We start from the raw sequence: 27,755 nt of genomic DNA on the forward strand, positions 1-27,755 counted from the left end.
CCCGGTCTCGATATTACTGTTGATAGCGATCATTACAAAAATCTCATTCAAAGAGGACAACTGGTTGTTCTATAATGTAATAAGCGTACGTTAGTGTAAAAATTAATTAGTAATTTATTCGACATGAACGACGAAAAGCAACCACTACTTATAGGCCCAAACAGTCCATTGGATAATTTAGAAATTCAAAATGTAGAATTATCTTCTGGACCTGTGCAATCGCCAAAGGACGACAAAGCAAAAGATGTATACCATCCTGCAGCTGAAAGGAATCTCGAACATCCTACATCTAACTTTGATACCATGATTCATCTACTTAAAGGGAACATTGGTACAGGCATTTTAGCAATGCCAGATGCCTTTAAAAATGCTGGTTTATTTTTCGGTAGGCATAACAATTTTTTCTTACTAATTGTTTTTTGTAGTGTCAGTCGTTATTATTTATATTAATATCTTATGTAATGAAAATATAACAAAAATTCTATTATATATTTTTGATGTAGTTTTTACGTTCTATTTCTGGTTATATTGGTTGAAAAAACAAATAATAAAACCTAACACTGAAGCTTTTAAAAACATCCTACAGTAAATGCAATTTTTAAAAAATTACGCCATAATTTTGTGTATTTTTATTCAGGTGTTTTTGGTACTCTGATTATGGGTGCTATTTGCACTCATTGCATGCATATATTAGTGCAATGTTCTAATGAGCTCTGTGTAAGAAATCAAAGACCAGCTATGAGTTTTGCAGAAGTTGTTGAAGAAGCATTTGCCATGGGACCAGTGTCACTCCGATCATACTCTAAGAAGATGAAGTAAGTGTTTTTATATTACAAAAAATATCTTTAAGAAAGAAATTCATATGTTAAAAATTATTGTGAAAAATATTTTATGAGTATTAATATAAAAAATTTTTGAATTTTTAATTTTTTTTACACTCAAACTGTTTGAAATTAATATTCTTCTTTATTTTTCGCAGGCATTTGTACTCGCATTTATTTAATTAATTCTCTGAACAATAGTTATTTCCTTTGTTTTTGGTTTAATGACCTTTTAACTTTTATAACAATATTTACATCTTTAATCCCTAGAAACAAAGTGTGCCTAAAATATTTAGAAGTAAATAAAACAATTTTTAAATTAAAATTGGCAACTTTTAATCAGACTAGTAGGATATTGCCTGATGGACATGATTGTATTCACCTATAGTTGTTTGAAGGCACTGAATATGAGCTGCTTCCAATTGCTTCTACTAAAATTTTATAGAAAGGCATATATATAGCAATGGTCTCCCTGTGGCTGTAATGATGAAGATGATAGTCAATTATCTACAAATATCTTGTATATGCTTTAATGATAAAATGAGAAGTTTTGATCCTGTAAAGCATATCTGTGAATTTTAAATGCAAAATCCATTAATCTTTAGCAGCATGGAATGTATGTGACTAATGTTTGGAAATAAGTTTTGAATTTATTTGCTTATCACTTTTAGTCTGAAAATCATATTGAAATACTTCATTAACAAAGTTTTACCCTTTTTCTGAATTAATGTAAAATATAACAAAATAGATATGTTAATAGTGACACAAAGAGATTTCATTTTTTATATTGAGAAGACATGTTATTACACATTCAGTAAATTAGATAATATAGACCCACCAAGATATCTGCGAGGATATATGTAATGCTCACATAATGTTTCTCAATCTACTATTTGTTAGTTATGTAAGAGTGCCTCTTATTCAATAGCAGAACTAATTTTGTAATTATTTTGATGCATACTGTGTATCAATTACTATAAATGTACAATATATTCTGCATGAACATTTAATGTAATTTTCCACTCAATTGTTACAAATAATATGTAAACAATTGACTGATAACAGTAACTTATCACAGCAGTTAGTGTTATAATTTCTGTCTACATTTATCATTGTACCTGACAAATAGTGAAGTAAATAACAGCAATGCTTACAAATATGCAATTGTTTCAGGAATATGGTCAATATATTTTTGGTAATAACTCAATTGGGATTTTGTTGTGTGTACTTTTTGTTTGTTGCCACTAACTTGCAAGACACAATGCAAATTTTCCACATTAATCTTAGTGTACACACCTATCTGGCTTTATTATTTCCATGTATCTTGGCCTTGGCTATGGTGAAGAATTTAAAATATCTGACTCCAGTTTCCTTGATTGCTTCAATAATGACTGCTTGGGGTTTAATGATAACATTTTACTACATACTACAAAATTTGCCACACACCAGTAGCGTGAAAGCTTTTGCCAGTTGGCATCAATTACCTTTGTACTTTGGGACAGCTATATATGCCTTTGAAGGCATTGGAGTGGTAAGTTTTGTATTATTTTACCTCTTCTGGTCTCTTGTAACTACTTTGTGTAATTGCCTACAATTTTGGTATCAATCTTTTAGATTTATTAAAAGATTCATTACACAGTTTAATTAAGGGTGTATTAACAATATAATCAAACTTATAGTATATGATAACATTGTTCCACTTGTCTTTTCAACCTTTGCAATGGTTTTTCAACTTTGTTATTTACATTAAAATTATATTCATTGGAGTATAAAGAGATTTTACTACATCTTTTATAAATTATACCAACTATCTTGAATAATTCCTATAAATTTTCCGAATTATTTTTATTTAAACATCAGGTCCAGGTTTTATTCTACCAGTATATACAAAAATTACAGGTTTTACCTCTGGAAAATAATATGAAGACTCCAGAAGCATTTGGTGGTTGGAATGGTGTACTCAACACTGGAATGGTTATAGTAGCAGTACTTTATACAGCAATTGGATTTTTTGGTTATTTAAAGTATGGTAATCATGTTCATGGAAGTATAACTCTAAACCTTCCTGATGATTTGTAAGTGCAATAATTTTTCAACTTATTTCTGAGATTGTCAGTCAATGTAACCTCTTTAGAAGTATACAATAAAAATAAACTGAATGATCTAGAATACTTAAAAAAAAGAATACAAATTAGGAAATCCATGCAATCTTAACAACCAACCAAGTCAAGGTTCAGCCCTCGCAGGCGCCTTTGTGTCGGAATGCTAAGCAGTCAAAAAAAATGAATTTCCAAAAGTATTACAGAGATCTGATATTTATTAGTGCTTAATCCCATTACTGAAAAATTAGTTTAAAAGTTTTTTAAGGTGACCTAATACAAATTCTGAACCTGCTGAATCACTAGGTGTTGATATTTTGAGTTGTCAATGTTTTAAGGACAATCTGTTTTTCTTTTTAGATTAGCACAAAGTGTAAGAGCTGTGATGGCAATGTCTATATTCCTATCTTATGGCTTACAGTTCTATGTACCTATGAATATTGTTTGGCCCTATGTTAAATCTAAGCTAACTTCAGAATACGCCCTCAAACATGGAGAATCTGTGACAAGAATTATCTTAGTACTAATAACATGTAAGTTTTTTTCACTTTATTCATTTATTAATGTTACATGTCACATTAATACTTTTACGCTGCATGCATCTAGTGACTTCCTGTGACATTTATTGTTGTCGTTGGTATACCTAGTGGAGGTACTATGGTTTTTCCTACCAAAACTTAATACTTACTTATATAATGATATGCCTTTAGTCAGAGATAATATTTCAGTTTTCTGATATTTTTAGAATAGTTAATGAGCGTGTTTCTAACACTAATATAAAATTAAATAATTTAAAATTAGATAGACAAAACGGTACTTTCTAGCTACCATTAATAATGAATAGACATCAGTGGTAAATGCATTTAAGCTTGAATTGTTAAAGAAAAGTAAATACTAATGTTATATAAGTACCGAACATCCATTATGTTAAAATATGTTGTGAGAATTGTAAAATATATCATACAGTTCCCGGCGATAAATATTGCACATCGACCTTTGGAAAGAGACAATCGGCTATTTTCGGCTTCGTAGAGCTTTATCTCTGTCGCACGAAATACATAGGTAGTGTCGATTTGCAATATTTATCGCCGAGTACTATATTTTATATTCAAATGTTAATCATAGTCTGTTGTCAGTCTTATGTAGAAAATGAATTTTTAATGAAATTATTGTTTAAATATTTTAATTATTTCGTAAAATTGGCCAAATGCCAACTTATCCAAGGCTATGGAATTGATTCTGATTTAACTTGAAAAACAAACATAATTAAAGCAATTGAAAAATTATTGAAATTAAAAAGGAGAAAGTCAAATTTAGCCCACACTTGGTCTATCGTTTGTTGTTAGCCTTTCTGGACTTGTCATCTCAATGAACTTATCTTGAAAATGACAAATGCTACAGTGATAAATTAAGTCGATAAACACAAAGTTCAACCAGTTAATTTAATTGATTGCATTTACTGAACAAATATAATTATGCAAATGTTTGATAACTGCCCTATATTTTGTGATATGTGAAATTGAGTTGAGGTTATGTTTTTGCATGAAAATTATGTTATCTATTACAAAAAATACTTATTTTGAATAGTTTAAGGTTGTGAATCTACTTTTAATCAAAAACTACAGAACTGATTCACTCTGAAAGGCCAAGTAGTGTTAGGTACAAATGTTTGTGGAAATTTCCTAGCTTCATATAATCTTTGTGTTGTCTAACTTTGATATGTAATATATAACTTATATAACTAAGTACTAATATATAACTTTAATATTTACTGTTATTAATAATGGACAAAGAAATTTTAAAATAACAAGTCTTGAAAGCAGTTGATGAGCTATGGAGAACAAGATAAAGATTGTTCCCAAATGGAAACTTAATCTAATACAGTCATATATTAGAACCAAAATGTACCAATATTTTTGGAATAATTAAGGAAAATGGGAATTTGTTGCTTTTTCAACAAATATTTCAGACAAATTTTACACAGGTTGCAAATCTGATATGAAAATTGGTCCAAGTTTGTCAAAATATCATTCTAAAAGAACTATTTTTGTTCAGTACTCATAATATTTTTTGGAACCTGAAAAAATCAAACCTGAGCAAATCGTTCTCTAATAGATTTTAATTTTGTAATTCGATGAAGCATATGGGAGTATAGAATGGTTATCAATATCTGTTCTACGCCAGTGTTATCGGCGAGCTTTTAATTATCGATTCGTGTAACAACAATAACATGTTTTATTTTCGCGTGACACATTTCCCACCGAGTTAGAAATCTATTTGCACAATGCGGCACATGATTAATTATTTATTCATCATAAGCAGTTATCACGAGGTATTTTTCCGTTAACTAAAATTGGATGCATGCAATAATTATTCATTTTTAAGCGTAATATTTGTGTATTTTTTTCGACAACTTTGTTACTATTATAAATGATTAATTGTCTAACAGACACTACAAAAGTAAGTTATGTAATTAAACACAGTAAATTTAATGTTTTCAATTCTTTATGACACGCTCTTTGTGGGAATGTCCTTTTAAATTACTGTAATATTTATTTTCAATACATCAATTATTTACTTTTGTTAAAAAAACTAAACCTTTCTGCTTACTACCTTAAAATATTAATTAGCAGCACGCGAATTTTTTTTTTTTTTGAAAAATGGCTGGGATTAACGATATTAATTCAATAAGAGTTTGTAAAATAAATATGTTACTTTTTTACAGCTAATGATTTCTAATAATAATATTATTGTTATACAGTTGTGGCGGCTGCATTGATTCCCAACTTAAGTGGCATCATTTCTCTGGTGGGTGCATTTAGCAGTTCAGCCCTGGCAATAATTTTCCCGCCGTTCATCGAAATTATGACCTTCTGGCCCGATCGACTTGGCAAAGATGATTGGATGTTGTGGAAGGATGTCGTTATCATTTTGTTTGGTTTGACAGGATTTGCTTTCGGCACTTATGCTAGTATAGAGAATATTTTGCAACATGTGTAAGCTTAGACAAAAAAAAAGTATTAAACAGGTGACGGACTTTAAAACCAAAGACGCGGACAGAGATCATGACAATAATTTTATTTAGTTTATTTTTGAGATTTTATGAATTATAGCGAATAGGTGTAGATTCAAGATAAACTCAAACACAAATGTATTATTTAGAAGTAATAAAAAGTATATCTATCATAAATTTTCTAATATACCTAACAGCATAAAATTGATAGTTACACAACATATACATAACATCTTAATGGTAATCGCAACCAGTTGCGCTCACATATAACGACAAATCAAATTATTCGAATGTGCAGTAACAAAATATACGATTGTTATTTACTCTTTAAATGTGTAATTCTTTGTTTTGATTTTAGTAATGGTGAACTCTGTGATATGAAATCTTTTATTTACACTGTTATATCTAATTTTTTTTAAGTAATTACATATTTTAATTATTTCGTCTCAATTGCTCTAAAAGCAATCTCGTATTAAAATCCCTAAAAGGATAGTTTAATTTGTAAACACATTACATTTAAAAAAAATTTAATCTTTTTTATATTGATCTTAATGTCATTCATATAAATAAAGCTGCATCCAATTACTTTATTTTACTTTTCAAATTTAGTTTTATATCTAGCACAATTAATATAAAAGGTTTATCTTTATTTTAATGTATTGAATATCAAATATTTATTACTTAAGGATTTAAGATACAGTAGGTTTTGACATTTTTTTTCAAAACCAAAATTGTAATAAACAATCAAGCTTTAACTTACATAACTTTTGCCACACCACATACAAAATCTTATTATTAATAAATATTTGCATAGTTCTGTATGAATGTTACATAGTAGACATTGAAAATAATTTCCTGGTGTGCCGAAGAAGAACAGCGGCGATTGATAAAACGCACACGAGAAATTTGACTGCAGACAGCTTGAGGTTTCTCTACCACCTCTTTTTCCCCTCTCATACATGTAAATCCATGTTGTAAGCTTTGGTTAACATCTAGACATGGGAATAATCAATACGACTAATAATATGTACGTAGTGACACATTCATACCGGCATTGAGTTGAATTAATTTTAATAATTGATTAAGTACAATATAAGTAATCTTCTCAAGTCTATTTAGACATTCTGCTTTTAGAAACGCCCATATATTTTGTTTCTTTGTTACCACCTACAGTGCTTTGTTATGGAGTATTTATAGGCTTGACATCCTAAAAACGCCTTTATAATATGAATGTCGCATGCTTCTGCTATATTTAGGAAAAGATATGTAATGAATGTTATTTTTTATAGATACTAAATGTATTACCAAACCATTAATTATTTGTAAATAAATTATTTTTCACCCTTGGATGGGGTATCATACAATAGTTTCAAATGACTTTGCCTTTGTCAGCCACTAAAATGAAACTTACATTTCTACAAATGAACCTAGAGTATTAATCTAAATATTTTAAAATAAGCATAGTAGTGCCCCTTAAAAATTGTGCTATAATATTTCGAAAATGAAGATCTTATTTACACAAATGCTTTAATTTTATCATTGTATTAATAAAAAATTGTTTAAATTATTAGGACAATTTGTTTTTAAATACAAATAAATTATCAGAAATTATATTAAAAAAAAGTTTTTGTTTACATCTGTGTGAATTGTAAACAGAAAGTAAAAAAATAAAACATTTACACTTATTCAGATTAGCAAAACATAACAGCTTAGACTATTATATATGCTTATGCGTGTTATTAATGACAAAGCTAAAATTGTATATCAATATAACCAAATTTGTACGTTACCAATGAAGTCATGTATTTATTTATTAAATCATTAAATAAATTTTATGAGAGCATTATATTATCGTTTTTTACATTGAAAACCATGTCCTGATTTTTTGCATCTGGATATAAAACAAAGCCAATGTTCAACTGATGCATTTTCTTATCAAAGTAGTGTTCTCATATGTGCAACTTCCTAGGGCTAGAAAGAGAGTTATGATGCTGCATAGTTTTCATAGTAGGAACTTGGATCAACAATTAAGAATGCTAATAATAGTGACTGGACCTTTGGCGCCGGTGAATTTGCTTACCACCAATATCACTAAACTCTACTATGTTAATGATCCAATATGTCAAAGATTAAGCAGATTTAGTCATCATAGCCCACAGGAACTGAAATCCTTAATGCTCTACAAGGCGACTGCTGTTTAAAAATATAACCGGTTATTCATTTCTTGCTCAACTGGGATAAAAGTGGCTATTCATATCTATTGCACCTGAACAATCAGAAATGCTTAATATCACCTTGTTTTTTTATTAGCCTTCAATTTCAAGAGATCTACTTAATCCACTGGGTGACTAAAACAATTGAAATCATATACTGGACTAAACATTATACATGGTAAACAGTTATAAAAAGGGTATTAAAGCCTAAGACATGTGAATATATAGCATGTTTGCAGTCAATTAGATAAGTATTACACCTTATATCTGAAAATCAATAGGTAAAGAAATAATACAAACAATGATCTTAGTAAGAAAATCAGAATTCCCATTACTATATACTAAAATTAATTGTTGTGTACTTTTGGTCTGTACAGACTTTTGCCAGAAATTATTGGCCTGTGCAGTCCAATACAAAAAATAAATTAATGAAACATTTTTCATAGTGATTATCATACACAGGAGCATTGGAAGTAGGTGTAATAACTTTGAATCTCTTTTTTGCTGACAAATGTAGTTTTAAAAAATATTTGTGATTTCAAATTAACCATAAAAGAGCCATCCATTATTTTGCTACAGTCCCTGAGTACAGAATTTCTCGACACAATAGCCTGTGTTGGTTTAGATTGATTGCTATCACTGTGTAAGTCCACAAAAATAAAAAATAAAATTTATGAATTTTGTGGTGGTGCAGATTAACCAAAAACTCTTAAATGCCATGATAAGAGTTATTTTATTTGGTTCATCTCTTCCATTTAAAAGAGGTCGAAGCATATTAGACAGTAATGTTATTAATACAGACATTCTCATTTCTATTTTACTTAAAGAGCCTCTCGACATTTCGTATGCATAACGTTTGTTTACCTACACTAACACCACCACAATTAGGGTAACAAAAAAAACTATTTTTTATTCGACTTATTTTATACAAAATAATTGTCCTCGTGAGCCCTTATTAGTCCTTATATACAATTGCCGATATTCAAAGCAAAGTTGTCGATTAATTCTTGAGGCAAATTGTTAGGGTATTTTATAAATTAAATGACAAGTTCCAACATCGTTAACCAATTTTATAATTTGACACTATTTGTTAAAAAGATGAAAATATCTCTCAATGCATTTCTTTTTTTGTGTTTATGATTTACAAATACTAAATTAATTAACAAAACAGTGCGGTATGATGTCGAACTTTCTTCAAATCCTTAAAAGCGAGCTTTAATTAATGGATTGAAATTGTTAACATCTTAAAATTCTGTTGTTTTATTAAATGCGTTTCACCGCTAATTGAAATTAGACATGTGCATAACGTTAGTCCAAAAAATAACATATTATTTATGGCAACGTAACTGCGAGTTTTTATTAAATTCACAATAAATGTGAAAAAATACTGAATATTAGCAAATGTTCGTTTTTTCATATTATTATCTATTTAGTGATTTGAGTACCTTCATCAAGACGACGCCGGAAGAGACCAATCTGATAGAAATTAGAATTAGTTTGGGCTTCCCAATAATGACGTACTTTACACCTGTATAATTAAGTGGAGTGCCCAACCATATTCATTAAAACTAATTTATAAGGCAATCAAAAGCAAATGCCTGGTTTTTTTAAATAATTGCTGCTAACAGTGTAACCGAGAAACTTCACTTCAGAAGCGCCGAAAACACATTCGACGGGATTTATAGTGATACGGTTGTTTTGTTTGGACAGCATTGTCAGTGCTGCCAAAATGCCATTTGAAGATTCCGCAGGTTATAGGTGATGGTAGATCGTAGAGGGCGCCTAGCCTAAGACCTCTTTTAAAGTAGCGAAACTACAGGGTTCACATGTCATGAGCCTCGGCTCGGGCCGCTACATTGTACTATTTCACCGGATTGGAAAGTCGCCGAGCTCTCTGATCGCTTCGATGGGCGCTCCATTGAGTGACTAGGCTTAAGGGCCCCCATGCCGTTCTCTTCAAAGTTCTGTAGTACTATGCTTAGGTGTCCACAGTATTGTTCTCCGTTTTCTGAGGCGATAAGTGCGTCGTCATGAAAACAAAAGTTCTAGATAACATCAGTGATTTTAAAAAAATCGAATTTATTCATTGAATAACATTGTGAATTATATTTGGGGCTATCTAGTATAATGATTGCCTTGTAGGAGAAATGTTAAGAGCTCTTTAGCTACATAGGAAATATCTTTCTGACAAATTTATCATGAATGGCAAATTTGATCTCATCCAATTTCCTAACTAGATTTTTTTAGTTACTAGGACTATTTGAAAATGTATTGTATTGCTGCCACTAAGCAGAACATCGAGTTGAGCTTCTTCGCTCAATGCAAACACCTGCTCTATGTACATAACAGGAACAGACTACTACTTAAATATGTACATATACTTATTTTTAGTCATAGGATTAGTTTTAAGTTTAAAAACCTTAGAACGTAGTAAGTGATTCGGTAACTTTGTTTCAATCGTACCCAAGTTACAGCTACAAATATAAAAGCACAAATTCCTTTTCGATGTCATGCGTCATAAATATCGTAGTATTAATGCAACCTATTTTAATTAAATGTTAAGAAATAAATTTGGACCTTAAATAACACTAACAGGAAAGAGTAGATAGTACTATATTATAATAAAGGCTGGCGACAAATGACTAGCGGAAGTCTGCGGTTCATGTAAAAAAAAAATAGAAAAAAATATACAGACAAAAAATTGGAAAGTCTGGAACCATTCATAATACACAAGGCAAACAACATGTACAACAATCGGAATACAGAGTTTTAGAACCATTAAACTTATACAAGAATAATTTTACAAGCGCTGACAAGACTTTAGTTTAATTCGAAATTCAACTGTGCCATGTTATTCAATTATGATAAGTGAAATTATTTGTGTGGTAGATAAACCTTTCTTTTTTAAAATCTTTTCCCCTTAAGGCTGAGTGGAAAAGGAAAAAAATAGGTGATCATATAGTTAATGAGATTAAAGTGATATTTTTTCCTCCTTCAGTGTTGCCCACAGAAACCGTGACCAAGGTGTCCAAGATGATTAAAGTAACGATTCGAGTAGTCAACTTAGAGTAAAAATCAACGCAACGAGTAAAATCCATTTATTGTTAAGCCAGTATTTATGAGAATACATCATTTACTAGAATGCGTGCCGTCTCCTGCCGTGTCCTTTTAAGTGAACCTCGAACTTCTTTTCATCTAGGTAAGATTAACATTCCTATTTAAAAAACTTACGATTGCAGTCTTGTATTAGGAGTTTCTAACATATTTTTTAAGTATATTGTAGGTCTCCAATCCAATCTATATATTGCAATGTTTTTGAGGAGTGCAGTAATTTTCTATACGTTTTGAAATAAAAAACCTTTATATGGTTGACAAAATTACGTGACATTTATGAAAATAATACAAAGGGTTCAACACCTGCTTCATAAAAAAAAGAACGCCGTTTACCCAAGCCCAGCCTACAACACCCGTTTTTAGTGTGCGGCCAACCGCTCCATAATCGTGAACAGCGTGGGCGGACCGTGGTTGGATCTGGATCTCTCTTCGGCTCGTCTGTAGTCCACGCTGCCGTCCCAAGCTGCAAGCATACCCCAGCAATAAAATACACTCCGTCAAAGTTCTACCGCGAAGAGTCTTAGCAACGGATTAGCACGGACCCTTCCGCTCCGAGAACTCAGTACCGACGAAGCTGTAAAAGTCTTACGGCTAACAGCATTAACATCATCAGAAATAATACAATACACAATACCAAGCCCAGTATCTATTGTGGCAGTGGTCCACAAAGTGCGTCTTCTGTTGAGACAACGTTGTTGATGGCATATCTCTTCTCAAACAAGATATTCAACTACGTTTATCAAAAAGATATAAGTATAAATGAAAGTTATATTCATTTAGCCTAATTTAAATGTACATACTTTAAAAAGCAAGATATACAAAAAGTTACGCAAATTTTTGCATTTTCCACATATTTTATTTATCGGTATTGAAAATTTAATAATTTTAAGATATTTCAGAACGATTTAGAGAAAGTGGCAATATTCATGAGAAATGTCATTCCGCGACAACAATTAAAAAATGTCGGAATCGTGTCAAGACGTTAATTGTCATGGAAATAACGAATATGGACCCGACGAATCTCCTACCAAGCTTATCGTCAATTACATTCCTGAAGTTATGACGCAGGATATGATGTTCTCACTATTTTCAACAATGGGTAAATTAGAAAGTTGTAAATTGATAGCGAACAGAGGGTATGGGTTCGTGGAGTACTCCTGTCCTGACGATGCTGTTAAAGCTAAAAAGGCGTTTAATGGTCTATTGATGCAAAACAAAACACTGAAAGTTTCACATGCGCTACTCAATCCTGAGCTAAAACCACCGACGAAACCGGAAGCGGATTGGAACTTATACGTATGTAATTTACCTAATGAACTGACCTTGCAAGATTTACATGGACTATTCGCACAATTTGGTAAAATAGTAAATTCTCGTATAGCCGCTGGCATCGCTTTTGTTTTATACGAACATCAATATGAAGCTGCTAGAGCCATACAGAGTATAAATGGTACTACACCACCTGGGTTTATACATCCTCTAACTGTTAAGTATGCTAATAAGAGTAATCCAAATAAACATAAAAACAATAATAATAATTTTTCTAAGAGTCCATTGGTCAAGCCTTATCATTGGATTAATCACATGAGTGCTTTAGGAGATCATAACTCACCCAGTACATGGTCTATTTATATTTACCCTCTTGCCCCAGAGGTAGAAGAATTGACTTTATGGCAACTATTTGGTCCATATGGTGCTATTGTATCTGTTAAAATTATTAAAGATCATCAAACTAATAAAAGTAAAGGATTTGGATTTGTAACAATGAGAAATTACGACCAGGCAGCTATGGCAATACAAGCCTTGAATGGCTATGTCCTAAATGGGCAACCCCTCTCTGTAAGTTTCAAAACTCAGAAGAGATAATGTTACAAGAAAAGGGCCTTATACAATTTACAATATCAATACAGTAATAAATAGACAAAATGAATTCTAAATTTATCATTGATTGGCATCAACTGAAGTGGTGTAGCTAGGCATGGGTGAAGTGGGCCTCTGTATACAGCCTCACATTTTAGGCCTTGTAAGGTCCCTATACTTTACAGAGATGACTTTTCTCCAGAGATGGTGGATCAAATCACTAACACTTGAAAAAGAACATCAAACATTAAAAGTATGTGTGTTGGGGCCTCCTCCAAAATCACTCTCAGAGCGACTGTGAGGCCCTTATATTCCTTCAAAGACTGCAACTAAGCTTGTTTGGTGGCATTGATTTTATAGGTAGATTTTTGTGAATGAAGGAAAAAGGGCTTCGCGGATGCTACTTCGCCCAAGTTTATCTTTAACCACACTATGCCTCTGATCAACTGATACATTATGAAATAGTTCAGAGCATTGAGCCTGTGTGCACTTACATGTTTGTGACTTGTTAAAAATATATTAATTTGAGCTATCGACATTGTTAAGTTTGTTTCTTATAATGAATAATAATTTATTCAGTTTGCTCGTTAAATGTTTCAAGTTTACTAGAAGTTTAAGAATTGTAATGGTGATTGTTATTTAAAATTCAACATCAGTTGTGAGCATGTGCTTTGAATTTTTTTATCTATTATTTAAGTATATTAAACCATATTAAAATGTGCTTTTATAAGATCTAACTAATTTAAGCCACAATGAGATGTTTAATCAGCTACTAGTTTTAGTTGTACACTTTTTATAACATGATGTCTATTTAGGTAGTGAAAACGAAATCTAGATTATATCATATTTATACATTTAGTATAAAATTTGCTGAATTAAAGTTCATTTTCACAATTTTAACATGTGTTTATATTTTTTATGCCTTATTTGGCCAATGTTATAAATACCTATTTAAAATATATAATTTCTTTCATTAAAATTGGTTACAGTTGCAGTTGTGCAATACAGTTTGCTAGTCATGGATGGGGGGATATTTACTGGTTGTGTGCAGCTCAAGGCCAATCATTGTGGCGATCATTGGGGGAGGCCTATGCCTAGCAGTGGCTGTCTATTGGCTACATGATGATGATGATGAAGACGACTGTTGTGTGCAAAATTGATAAACTATCATGTAGATAAATATCTGAACAAATTATAAAGTAGAGAGGAGAATATTATATTTTCAGAATGGAATGAAATAAGTTTGAAGTATATGCAAAAATTTTTTATTCACATATTCTTCAATATGATAATGTAATAATGAATAAAACATTAAATATATAATCTACAATACATAAAACTTAAATTTGTCTATTTGTACATCCAATTATAATAATGACCTGGTTTAATCATTCTTGTTAACATATATGAAATGATTGTATAGATTTTTCACTAAAGACACCACTTCTTAGTTTTTATAAATAACAGTACATTCTTTATGAATTGGTACCTTACTGATATTAAATTAAGTACTTCTGTAACCCTCATTCAGAAAACAAAACATTTTTCTATACATTTAAGATTTACAGACAAAAAGTAGTTTTTAATTTACGAGTAGCCATAAAATAACTTCATCTGGCAAGTTAAAAATTATTGAAGGGGGAATTATAGTTGTTATCACAATTTTCCTTAAACATAACAGTATACTTATGATATGAGAAAAAAAAAGTTTTTTTTAGTAGTCTGTAGCAGGACATCTATTTTAAATTGGAGTTTAAGCAAGGATGCTTATTTTAATGAATAGAATACAAGTAAACTATAACATTACTTACTTATTGTTATAATGACTAGCAAACAGTTCATTACACTTAACAATTCTGAAGTTTAAGTAGATGATACACACACTAGTTCATATCTTCAAATATTTTTACGATAAATTATATTATTACTAATCACTGAATAGCATTCACATTTCAAATCCAGCTACAATATTAATTATATAAAAAATGTGTGATAAAAAATCAAAACATTGAATTAATTATTTTCTGAAAATAACTCTAAAATTATAAAATAAATAGTATTTTTATAGACCGAGAAAAAAAAATTGTAATGGTTACAATATGCCATTGACCTATTCTAATGCCAGACCAACAAAAAACAATTTACCAAATTTAAACCGTTCCGCGATTAATTGTGTAGAAAGGTAACTTTCATCATTAAAAAAGAAAAATTTTCAAATGAATTTTTCTTTTTTAATAAATATACTTTATGATCTTTATTTATTACCAATGTATAAATAGTTTCAATATTAATCAGCTAATAAATCATTATTCAGTATGCTTATGAAGTGTCTTAATGACGAAGAAAGGTTTAAAACGTGAGTAGTCCCAAAGTTTAATGTTACAAAAATTATTCGCCTTATTTGTTTCCATTTTAACTAGAAATAAAGATATTTCAAATTTCGAATCTCTGTAAGTAGTAAGGCTGCAATTTTCCAGAATAGCTCACAATCCAGGGAGCGTCCCACTTTGCGATACACGCATCAAGTGAAAGACATCTTAGAATCTTATCCGAATATGCGCGCTCGAAACGCTTCGGTGAAAACTAAGCTAAATTGTTTTGCAAAGAATACAAACAAGAAGGAAAAGCCTCCAGGAACAAACTAATTTTATAATAGTAATTAAAGATGTTTTTTTAAAAAAAATAATGAGATTATATTAGTGCGATTGTAACAAATAAAAAGCTATATATATATCACGTAGCAAATTTTGTCATTCAAGGATTCTGTTTATTTATGTTAAGTACTCGATGTAATAAATATGTTAATTTACGTATATGTATTTATTTAAAGCAATACATAAATTGTGTAATGCCTTATAGACATCTTCTAATGAACCTGATTAGACTTATTATATAGTTTATATAGTACTTTTTAAATATTTTTTTTTTAAATTGAGCTGTACTATATGTGATTTTCTAATCACTATAAAACCTGTCTATTTTTGTTGTATACAAACTTTGAATCATGTGTGACACAAATTTTGCAAATTAAGCCCGTCCGAAGTTTAATTATCAAAGTAAATTCGCAATTTATTATGATAATGCGTTAAAATATCGCGCGTTATTGTTTCTGTGTTTTTGCGCATGTGCCGTAATCACTATGATCAATAGGTGCTTTCCGAGTCTGCAGTAGTAGTTCCACTCTGAAAGGGTATACAGCATTTGTAGCAGTAGTGGAAATTTTGTTTACCTAATTGAACTAAAGAGGGAGATTCCGTGGTCGTTCCATAGGCATAGTGGCCGTGGCGGAAGGAGAGAGCATTGGAACGGCGGGTGGCGTCGGCCTCGCCGTGAATAGCAAGGTAATATATCAAATTTTAATCCTATAATCGACATTGAACTCGCGTAACGAATTACAGCTCTTCGGTATACATGTATTTTAATCATGATTGGTACCGCCCATTTAAACTTTGAAAAAGAACGGAGTTATTTTTATTTTCTTTGTGTTCTAAAGATTGCTAACAAATATAAATATTACAAACAAATATAAAGTAATTAAAGATACAGGACAAATTGCAATTTCAATGACAGGTCACTAATGCGCAAGGTTAACAAACAAAAAAGACTTTTGGAGAATTAAAACAGATTAATAATAAATCTAGTTATCTATTATGTAGCTAAATAGAATTGATCTTAATTCAATTTAAATAGTATGCATTATACTACATTTAAAGTAGGTAATAATTATAAACTAATAATAACCTACTAACTTTAATCCACTATCAAATAACTATATACATACATATACGTTTTCATACATATATGAATATTTTAACTGAAATATTTTTTAAAATAAAAACAATCAGTTTTAATAAACATAGTAATCTATGGTAATAGCGCTTTCTGTATTTCACATTTTCAACTAGTACACTCGGCTATAATTAACTTTGTTTTCTAATAATATGTATCAGAGATATTTTAAAATATCTAACATTATTTGCCTATGCGTTCACCGCGTTAGATTGATGTAATGGAGGATTTACTTTGGCTTCATTCATCGCTTGTTTATATCTATATCAGAATGATTACATATGTAGTCAGAAGATCATTAAAATTGTACAAATTTTGAAGCGCGTCCTATCGGTTATGATCGCTTGAACAAATGTAACACGATATGGAACACGTCATGCAGTTATTTAACCGCAGTGCGGCATAACCTATAAAATTCTTATGTTGTTTTGTAGGCATATCTTTTATTAACATCGATTTTAACTATTCTATAGCAACTTTCTATTTGTATAGCTATACTATTACATACAAACTTTATAGGTACATAGCAATTATAATACTTGCTAATTTCTGGACTTTCTGTAATCAATTAATATACACGGATGTAAATAATTGAGCAAAATTTATCGACTATATTTAATTAATAAATTTTGTAAAGTAAGGAGATAAGATTACAGGTGTATTTTTTAAGGAATATTATAGAATCGTGGGGCCGTCGTGGTATTCATGAAAAATTTCGTTTTAATTCGTGAACAACTTTATTACAGAGAAAATTATTAACGTCATCATCATCCACAAACCAGGCTACAGGATAAAGCCTCTCTCCAAAATTTCCAAAACAACCGATTGAAAGTGGCCTGCAACCAGCTTCTTCCTTAAGGAGATTTTATGTCCACTTACTGGGTGGACGAAAAAAATAAACACCGTTGTAGTCTATTTATTATAATAATAGATCTCACAGGGCGAAAAATAAATAAAAAATAACATCCCATAATTAATAGTAAATAGGTTATTAGCAGAGAAAAGGCAGCAGCGACCTCTGCGTACCACAATACCACACTGCGGATGCCAACTTGCCTGCCAAGCGTGACGATTATGATCTATCCCCCCTTTAGATATTAAAGGGGGAAGCCTTAGTCTTTTCGTAATAACATTACGTTCATATTATGAACGTAAGTCCTAAACTACTACCGACAAAATTTATATTTTTATTAAATACTACTTATATTAATAACTAATAAAAACATCCACATCGAATGCAGGTAGCAAATACACTAAAAGGAATAAAAGGTCCCTGCTGTGTGATAGTAGACTAATAAAAAAACGTGTGACTAATAAAAAAGTACGTATAAAGTGCAATTTTAACGATTCTGTAGACCGTTAAAATTTTCACGAATTTATTTATTAACAAAAAGCGTCTTGTTTATTATCAAGGATTTATTTAGTACTATATGTTTTCAGGTTTATCCGAGTCCGGGGGCGGCGCGGGGCGTGTGGGCGCTTCCGCAGCCGCCCCCATGCAATATGGCGGCCGAAGAAGCTCTGCCGCCGTGCTCACCCTTATCTCCTGATACCCTTACCGCACCGCCACGGATCATAACAAACTTCAGTCATCTCTCCGATCTGCATCAATTGATCTTCGAAGCTGTAAGATCAGGGTAAACTGGGTTTTTAAGAAAATATGCATTTAGTATAGATTTTTAGTTACTTTTCCGTTAACCAGGCGCAAGCAAAAACTTCGTTAAATAATGCGTAATTACCTCAAATTTCTCCCAATCATAAAGGGTGTGGTTGGTTAGGAGTGTAGTGCTCTAATTCATTCAAAACCCCTTACAAAAATACATTTTATTAGCCTTTTTTCCGCGAGCCTTAATTTTTTTAACAAAATTATTAGAAATTTTGGTTCTTGGTTAGAACTGAAAAATATGCAGCTTTTTTGTCAAATGGAAAATAGAAGATAAGAAAGATATAAACAGATGCATATTAATTATTTCCAAATAGTTTTACCCAAAAAGAACTTATTAGTAACGTATGAATCACAAGTAGTCATTTGAGCCCCGCGGTCGGAAAAGTACTAATTTCCCGGTTATTTGACAAACTGTTGTCCGAAACATTTATTTTGGATGAAATTTCTTTATCTGAGAAAAATACCATACCCATTCACGATCCTGAACAGACTTGTTAGTGACAAAATTAAGTTCTTGCAGCCAGAAGTGTAAAATTAATTTCTGATTTCAGCGAAGTATCAGAAATAGAGAATCTAGTGGAGAAACTCGGAGTGGAAGCGTTGAGCGCACGCGACCAACACGGGTACACACCCGCGCATTGGGCAGCGCTAGACGGCAGTGTCGCGGTCATGCGCTATTTGGTAGAGAGGGGAGCGCCGATCGATCTCTCCTGTTTAGGCACACAGGTAATTCGAGAAAAGAAAATGATTTTACTGTAAGATCGATATCGAAACAATTTTTTATGGTTATTGTCATCATCGTGGGTTCATCATCACAGACTTAAAAATTTAGAAATGAAAAGATATTACCTACCGTAATTGAAATAAGACTATTGTGTGGTCATAAGTGGCTCCGGTTTTTAGGAATCTCTCGTTCACCCTTACTCGTGGAATAAAGACTTGGTTTACAGAGGTTTAATATTTTTTTCAATTTAAAGCTTTTATTTAATTTTTCCTTTCCATTGTTACAATTCCTTCTTCCAATCTTCATCTTCCTTGCTTCACAAATTCTAACATTCTTTGCATTTTTGACATATGTTTTAGACATCGTTATTCCTTCTTCCCTGTCATTCCTAAGATATAACAACAAAAATAAAAAATAATGTTTAAAATCACAATACATTATATCACTGCCTCAGTTACTATTTACTAGTCTTTTTTAAGAGTAAAATTCGTGGTGCTTAATTTTTTTAATAGTTTAAACTGCTACAAATGGGCATTAGCAGGTGATATCAATTGGATATATGTATATATATATATATATATATATATATGTTTATATATATACATATATATAAATTGTGTGTTACTATAAATGACCGAAATGTGGTCTTGCCGCTTTTGCACGCTCAAAGTTGCTTACCGAGCTATAGAGAGGTGTATGTTCGATATATCTCTATTAGATCGAATGAGCAATGAGAAAATCCGTAGACGGAAAAAAGTAACCGATATAGCGCAGTGGATTGGCAAATTGAAATGGCAGCGGGTAGGCCACATGGCGTGGCCACATGGTTCTGGAGACCAAAGAAAAAGTGAAGTTGAGAACATCTACCCAAAAGATAGACAGACGACTTTGTTGGAAGACATTAGATTCAGGCTGTTTCCAACCGATTTATCGGAAATCTATGGGGAAGACATATTTTTAACTGAGGAGGTCAAACGGTTGAAATGATGGTAACATAAATATAAGCTTTTATGCATCAGTGATGTATATATTAATAATGTTTTTACTATGTGCTTCTAAAGCGTTTTTAATGTTTTAGGGCCCAAGACCTATCCACTGGGCTTGCCGCAAGGGGCACGCGTCAGTCGTACAAGTGCTCTTGCAGTGCGGAGTCGCAGTTAATGCGGCTGATTTTAAAGGTATTAATCAATATTGTGAATCGTATTTCTCTAGATAAATTTAATTGTAATAAAGATATTCTCTATCCTAAATGAAACACTAGTGTAAAGTAAACCGCACAGCTTTTACATACGGAATACTTGTATTTTCAAAATCATAGGGCTATGGAATACATTTATAAACCCGTGGGAATAAAAAGGGTCATTCCAGTCACCCGGTGATTGATATTGCTGTTTTGTTATGGCGACGTTTGTAAACGCGGTGTCCTGTTGCGGCGGCGTTACTCGAAGGCGAGTTACGTGTCCAACAAGACAGGCTTCTTTTTAAGTTTAGTACTGTCCAAAATCAGTGAGGTAAGATCTACCGTAAGTAGGTCGATGCCCGAAGTTTAAAATGTATCGAATCCTGTTTTTTCTTTGTAAAAAAAAGAAAAACTAAGAAATATGAATACGAAACGAAATTTTACTAATTTGTTTCGTTTTTTGAAAACATAACATATTAATATCATTCAAAATCAGCCAGATACCAATACAGCCAAAGATGTTTTTTTTTTATTTTTATAATTTTTTTCCGACATGATATGCCCTGAAAAAATCTTTATTTTCTTTAAAACCACTGAACCCTGATGTGTAATAAATAAATTCGTACAAATACCTCCATGCAACGATTCTAATAACAACACTAATTTAAAATGATCATTTATTTCAGGATTAACTCCATTAATGACTGCTTGCATGTACGGTAAGACAGCTACCGCGGCATATCTCCTCGGAATGGGAGCGGCTACCCGACTGTCGGATATAAATGGAGACACGGCACTGCACTGGGCCGCGTACAAGGGCCACGCTGATTTAGTAAGGCTGCTTATTTACTCCGGTGTGCCCTTGCATTGTACAGATAATTTTGGCTCAACGCCCCTACACCTGGCTTGCCTTTCAGGAAACCTAACGTGCGTGAGACTGCTTTGTGAAAAGGTAATTTCTAATAACAAATATAAGAGTAATATAATTTTGTTTTATTATTTATTTATTTTTACGGTTCTGACTCTACAGGCTCTGGCTGTCCGAGTTCCCAGTGTCCTTTTAATTTTATCAATTATGTAAACATTTTCTGCATTGTTCAGTTTTAAAATGTGCTTATTTTTATTTACAAATATTTTCTCAACTGTGATTATATATATTTACTACTCACTAGTAAGAGTGACCCGGGCTAAACAAATATTGGCACCATTTTACACAAAATTATACTAATTAACTGCAGGTTAAAAATTTTCGAAAAATATACGACTAGAACTGTTTAATCAATTATTTATTTATAACATAATACAACAGTTATTTACTTACGTGATGTATATTGAATAAGATTACGAAAACGTTCTAAGTATACAAATGGTTTTCTTATAAATTATATTACTATTATTTAAATATTAATGAAGGAATTAATTTATTGCTCGCTAAAAAAATCGATGTCTAATTAAAATGATCAGTTTCAATACATGAACTATTAAAAAAGTGTTTAATTAAAAGTTACATTTATATTTTTAAAATCAGCCTCCTTCAAAATTTTTAGAGCCATAAAACTTTTTGACTTGGCTTGTGCTGCTGTTCAAGTAGCGTTTGCAGATCCTACAGGTGTATCGCCCCAAGTAATTTTTACTCCGTTCGTCGTTTTTAAGGTAAAAGCAGAGTTAGAACCACGAGATAAAAACGGCAAAACACCATTAATGCTTGCACAAAGCCATCGTCACGCAGAAGTTGTAAAATTACTACAAAAAGAAATGAAGAGGAAGTCCCATTGGATGCCACCGCTCTCAGAGCTCTGGGCGCTGTTGTTCGGAGGCGCAGGAGATTCTAAAGGACCTTTAATATTCTTTTTGGTGTCAGTTTTGTTATGGGGTTATCCAATGTACATTATCAGGGTAAGTATTATATTGTAATTTATGCATAGTCAAGATCGCGTGAAATCGCTAGTCATAAAATTAAAAGTATATTATTGAATAGAATAATAAGATTTTTTACTGAAGTCTTAAGAAAATTTAGAGGGACCGGAAAGTAATGTCGTTTCTACACATGTCGTTATTTGATTGTCATTTGGTAGCTCATTACGTACTTGAAAGACGTATACTAGATGGCAAAAGGTTGTTGATAACGAAGGTAATATATTGGTGATTAGAAATCCTCCTCCGTTGGCGTACGAGGCTGTACAAAGCCAATATCTTATAGGTATTGTCTACCGGTCAACTTAGACTGGTGCATAGATAACAACTAGGCAGGTAATAGTGGTAAAAAATAACAAAACAAGTAAAAATACATTATAACTAGTTTATGCATATCTTTTGTAACACACATAAATTCATAAATTTTTCACAAACATAGTATAATAAAGAAGTTACGCAAGTTCTTCTGCCAATAGATCTGGAAATTTCTTCTCGAATGTTTAACGGTTTGCCGACTCTCTAAATCCTAGGGGGAATTTATGCAAAAGTAGGACGTTTTGGACAGGAAAAGAATAAACGAAGTCACATATTATATATAAGACATGACGATGGTGGTGATAATTGTTATCTCTTCGTGGCGACTCATTTTTCTTCAACTCCGGTCCCGAGAGATAAAAGGACCGTATGAATTATTTTTGAAAATTTAAACGAGCTGCAAAAAATATTCCTATTTGTACGAAAATTTTGTTTCTAATACAAAAAAATGAATAGTAACATACCATTTTTAAAACTTATTTTTATATATTTTTTCTTAAATACGCATTATTCGTAAATTAACCTAACTATATTTAAATCTTTTATGACACTAATATATTTGATAATATTTAATTATAGTGCATACCATTGACCTGGAACACTTTACGCCTGTCTCACTATTTTTTCCTGTATTGGAATGCAATAATGTGGATTAGCTGGGTGATCGCTAACCGTCGCGACCCGGGGTACATACCGCAGAACTCTGAGACGTACTACCGCGCTATTAGGCAGATACCCTACTATGATAAGTGGAAAAAGAGAAATATTATTCTATCTCGTTTATGCCACACCTGCCGATGCCTTAGACCTCTCAGGTAATTTGTTCAATCAATTAATCTTATTTTTAGCCTCGTTTTTGCAGCCTCTTATATCATGTAGTCTGTTACAATATTTCTTAATAATTATTTTCACATACAATTTAATTTTTGTTCTCCTTTATTCTTCTTCAGATCTCTTATTCTAGCATTCTTCATAACACCTACCATTTATTTCTTCCCTTCTCCACATTTTCCAAGCTACTATGTGTACTCCATTTATTCCGCTATTTTATCACTTAACTTTAATCACAGTTTTATCATGATTTGTCAAAGTTTTGTCACAATTTTAGTTTTTCTATTTTATAATTTACGTTTATTTTATTTTCTCTATTTTCCAGTAGCTTTTTCAATCTTTAATTATTTTTATTCCTCCTTATTACAGTACCAATCGATGATCGGTTACACACTGGTAACCTGTTTGCATTAATCAATTGCAAATTTGCATCACACAGTAAACTTACTTATTGATCTTTAAAAGGATAGAATCATAAAAATCGAATATTCAATCACAGTGATGCTGCCACAGTATTATCTACACACATATCGGATAACTGTTAACCCGCGGGTCCCAGTCGTTTTAAGCAAAGTCAACTTCCTTTGGATTTAATGGAATCAGGCGTTACCTTGCGGAAGTCCATCCTAAGTAAGAAAATATTAGTGTTTGGCACTAATCGGTGTAACATAACTCCTGAAGATGCCCCGTGGAGGGGTGAAACACGTGTTGAGTGAATTAACGGTGGCAGTTATGTAATTCGCATTGTTTGCCGCATACGCATTTATCAGCAGGCTGGCGGGCGGTGCACTTTGTCGCACGACTACCACTGCATGTGCGAAAGTGGCTAAATATTGGTCCTTTTCTTACTTCCTTTGGATTGTCTTGTTAGAAATGTTACTTGTCTACAAGAGTGTCACCGCCAAACGTCGCCGCAACAAACGTTGTGCCATTCTGTGAGGGTGATGACGGTCACGTCTGTGCCAATGACTAACTCGAAGTGTTTGTATTGTAAAAGTTGAATAATCATTTCATTTTGCGTATTCGGACACTCCGCTGCAAGAATTATTTCACACAGCAACTTTTTACTTCAGTTAAAACATAACACTATTCCTAAATGAGTAACTATTGCTGCTTTTTAAAATTAAGAATAATACATGTATAAGTATTGTAGAAAACGTGACACAATTAGTAAATAAAATGTAAAAAAATGTGGCGAGATCTTTTCCTGATATAATTTCTATTAACAGATAAAGAATAAAACTTATAATGGTAAATTGTAATTCTTTTAAATGACGCAGTTTTAACTTGTAAAACTCACCATTGTTGATTTTAATTGCGCTTCTTAACAGTTTTGCAACATAAGGCGGATACCATTCATTACTTGTATTCATATAATTAATTACTCGTGTCATATTTTAAGAGTAAAGTTCCTTACAATTAGAGATAGGTTCTCTATCCTATATGAAAACAAAGACAGGTGAAGTAAACCAAATGATTGTTCCTAACGAACGGCCGCCGGCTTTCTAACCGCGAACAGCGTGGGCTAACTGAGGTTGGATCCGGATCTCTCCTAGGCTCACCTTTTAAGTTTACGATCCCTTCCGGTCCGTGAACTCAGTTTCGATGAAGCTGTAAAAGCCCACGGGCTAACAGCATCAACATCAACCTTTAATAACTTTAAATTACCCTTTACGGTACGTCTGTATTTGTTAAAGTTACATAATCATTTGTACATGTGCGGGAATAATGTCGTGGAAAGTTCCCACAGTCGCGCGGCGCGTGAGTTATATGGCCCCTCGCCTACGGCAACATGCACTTTAGCCGTCCGTCGTCTGTAAACAAGACGATTATTTTGACGTCGGCCGGAATTCGTGGGTTAGCAAGTGGCTAATAATATATGAAGGTTCAAATGGCAGCTGTAAAGTAATTGTTAATGTTTACTTTTATCTTGCAGAGCTAAACACTGCCGCATCTGTAAGCGTTGTGTAGCTTACTTCGATCACCACTGCCCCTTCATATACAATTGTATCGGAGTGCGGAATCGAATGTGGTTCTTCCTGTTTGTAATGAGCGTCGCCATCAACTGCACCCTGTCGATTTACTTCGCTTGTTATTGTCTGTATCTAGAGGGGTTCGGACTACTTTATATGTTGGGACTTCTGGAAGCGATAACGTTTTGCGCTCTCGGCTGGATACTGACTTGCACTTCGGTAATTATTCCTAACCATCATTTACAACAATTTGCCGTCATTGATGCTGTGATTTTTACTAAACAGTAATGTGCAAACATTGCGTGTCAACTCAAGGTCACTAAAACTCAACAAGTTTGCCAAGAGACGTTTCAAAGTCGTCTCATTTTAATAATGGACGTATACAGGATGATCGGTTATAGTACTAGCCAGCATAAAACTTTTACACCTATTTCCAGTCACCCTGCATATAGTGATCGCTCTGAAATATTTTGCCTTAAATAATCTTTTCTATTAAAAGCGACAAACCAATAAATTCCGGCAATACAGTCTGTAGGGACGATAGTAATGAATAATTAATTTTAATATGTACTATTCAAATTTTATATACGCTTTTTCTTACTATATTATTATTACGCTTTTTATAATTTCGGAAACCAATAGACTTTTTTAATAGATTGTACCTGCTTTAATGGACAGATAAGAAATATATTCACACCTTTAAAGCTTTTTCTTCAATAACCAATTATCCTGTAGACGCAGATTGTATTTTTTTAATTTAGGTGCTTTCGTATTATAAGACAAGGCACAAAAGTCATCTTCAAGAACGTAGTCTGTAAAGAATAACTCAAATATTTTTTAACGTACATGCTAAATAACAAGTTAACAAATATTTCGTCTAGTTAAAACTAGTCAACTAGTGACTAAATAGTAAATTGTAAGAACTTGAATGATCTTCGCTTTATCAATACGCGATCAATCGAAACTTATTCAATGGTTGAATCAACATTAAGCAGTAAAAGTATGTTACAAAAACGTCGTTAATAAAGTTTTTAAAACATAAATTATATCAATTTAAGTACCTATAAATAATTTGACGGTGCGAGATATAATTAACCATTAAATTATTTTCATACTTTTATTCAAAATTGTAAAGTGAGTTTGTCATCACGTGCGAATATGCAGTGAACGCGGCATGATTTAGCATAGAGTGAATGATTATGCGGTTTCGCGTGGCACTGGATTTATTCCATAAAATTAAATGATAAAATGGTATACTTCATTATTTCAGTCATATTATCATATTATTTCAGTCATACATGGTAATCATACCTATTAAGTAATGTAATACCTAGTAAACCTATTAAGTTTGGTTAATCATAATACGCTTAATTCCAGATCCTGCACGCCTGCATGAACTTGACTACAAACGAAATGTTCAATTACAAGAGATACCCCTACTTGCGCGATAAGAGAGGCCGGTATCAAAATCCCTTTTCCAGAGGACCGATAATGAACCTTATTGAATTTTTCGTCTGCCTGCCGGACAAATACGACGAGCAAGACTTCTTTTACGAGGAGAGCATATGATACGAAGTGCGCTGACAAAGCGATTCGAGCCTGTTCAAAAAACGGGCTCGGGACCCTGTCCTTATGTCAAGGCAGGCCAACGTAGACAAAGACACAAAAACTAAGTTTGCTGTTTGATTGTGATACACAAAGCACCGCTCAAATCGCTAAACGTCTTATAATGTTAAATTTTCACTCAATAGGTATTTTTGAACTTTGAACATCAAGTTAGCGTTATTTAGGTTTAGTGCAACGTCGCTGTTGCGAAAGAAGGCGGTCCGCGTTCTCGGCTGCCTTTATTAATAAATAGCCGGCGTAAGTTGTCACTCAAGTAAAGTGACATTGTTTAAAGCTGTAATCCTACTTGAGCTTCGCGCATGCAAATCCGCGTGTTAATAACAGTCTTTAAGCAATACAAAAGAAACTCATGCGTATGGCCACGAGCGCACGTTGTACATGCGTAATGGTGACCTGCACGTAGACTCGACACTGCCAATGATCATCCGGCAAAAAAACTGACATCTTCATAATTAATAAAACACGACTTTTCTATGGCAACACTAAGCAAAAAAAAATAGAAAACTACTACTGTACTCAAAAATGACAATTTAACACATGAAATTTTAGATTCATTGTGCTTTACGCAAAATTTATGGTAGTATAGATTGTGCAGAGGAAACGAGAGCTATATTAAT

General features: G+C 32.3%; 3 protein-coding genes and 1 pseudogene across 5 annotated transcripts in view; all 4 read left to right on the forward strand.

Annotated features, from left to right (window-relative positions):
* Window positions 1-27,755, forward strand: part of ATPsyndelta (ATP synthase, delta subunit) — a 212,332-nt gene that overhangs the window by 148,873 nt on the left and 35,704 nt on the right. The window lies entirely within an intron of this gene.
* Window positions 15-7,702, forward strand: LOC137932667 (proton-coupled amino acid transporter-like protein pathetic). The gene is made up of 6 exons (XM_068776295.1): window positions 15-385; window positions 638-815; window positions 1,995-2,352; window positions 2,721-2,896; window positions 3,281-3,453; window positions 5,682-7,702. The coding sequence occupies exons 1-6, from the start codon at window positions 124-126 to the stop codon at window positions 5,918-5,920; spliced, it is 1,386 nt and encodes a 461-aa protein (XP_068632396.1). The 5' UTR covers window positions 15-123; the 3' UTR covers window positions 5,921-7,702.
* On the forward strand, window positions 12,216-13,940 carry LOC137932821 (ELAV-like protein 2 pseudogene; annotated as a pseudogene).
* Window positions 16,297-27,561, forward strand: Patsas (palmitoyltransferase Patsas). Of its 3 annotated transcripts, none has more exons than XM_068776260.1 (9): window positions 16,297-16,461; window positions 18,350-18,546; window positions 19,127-19,301; window positions 20,378-20,477; window positions 21,166-21,431; window positions 22,133-22,375; window positions 23,288-23,523; window positions 25,476-25,731; window positions 26,890-27,561. In XM_068776260.1, the coding sequence occupies exons 2-9, from the start codon at window positions 18,413-18,415 to the stop codon at window positions 27,079-27,081; spliced, it is 1,602 nt and encodes a 533-aa protein (XP_068632361.1). In that variant the 5' UTR covers window positions 16,297-16,461; window positions 18,350-18,412; the 3' UTR covers window positions 27,082-27,561. The 3 variants fall into 3 exon arrangements, with proteins under 3 accessions (XP_068632361.1, XP_068632362.1, XP_068632363.1); XM_068776261.1 differs by lacking the exon at window positions 16,297-16,461 and adding an exon at window positions 17,344-17,428; XM_068776262.1 differs by lacking the exon at window positions 16,297-16,461 and having other exon boundaries at window positions 18,489-18,546; window positions 19,132-19,301.

This window comes from Battus philenor, unplaced genomic scaffold, assembly GCF_028537555.1.
Source record: "Battus philenor isolate CCGP_79_NKW_IND1 unplaced genomic scaffold, ilBatPhil1.0.hap1 SCAF_12, whole genome shotgun sequence".
NCBI classification, from domain to species: domain Eukaryota; kingdom Metazoa; phylum Arthropoda; class Insecta; order Lepidoptera; family Papilionidae; genus Battus; species Battus philenor.

Bases quoted from the DNA above. Each gene is read 5' to 3' on its own strand.
- LOC137932667 (XM_068776295.1), top strand. From the start codon at position 124: ATGAACGACGAAAAGCAACCACTACTTATAGGCCCAAACAGTCCATTG. The intron at 2,353-2,720 runs GTAAGTTTTGTA...CAAAAATTACAG, and splicing joins CCTTTGAAGGCATTGGAGTG to GTTTTACCTCTGGAAAATAA. The intron at 3,454-5,681 runs GTAAGTTTTTTT...ATTGTTATACAG, and splicing joins TATCTTAGTACTAATAACAT to TTGTGGCGGCTGCATTGATT.
- Patsas (XM_068776260.1), top strand. From the start codon at position 18,413: ATGGCGGCCGAAGAAGCTCTGCCGCCGTGCTCACCCTTATCTCCTGAT. The intron at 19,302-20,377 runs GTAATTCGAGAA...TTAATGTTTTAG, and splicing joins TCTCCTGTTTAGGCACACAG to GGCCCAAGACCTATCCACTG. The intron at 25,732-26,889 runs GTAATTATTCCT...GCTTAATTCCAG, and splicing joins GGATACTGACTTGCACTTCG to ATCCTGCACGCCTGCATGAA.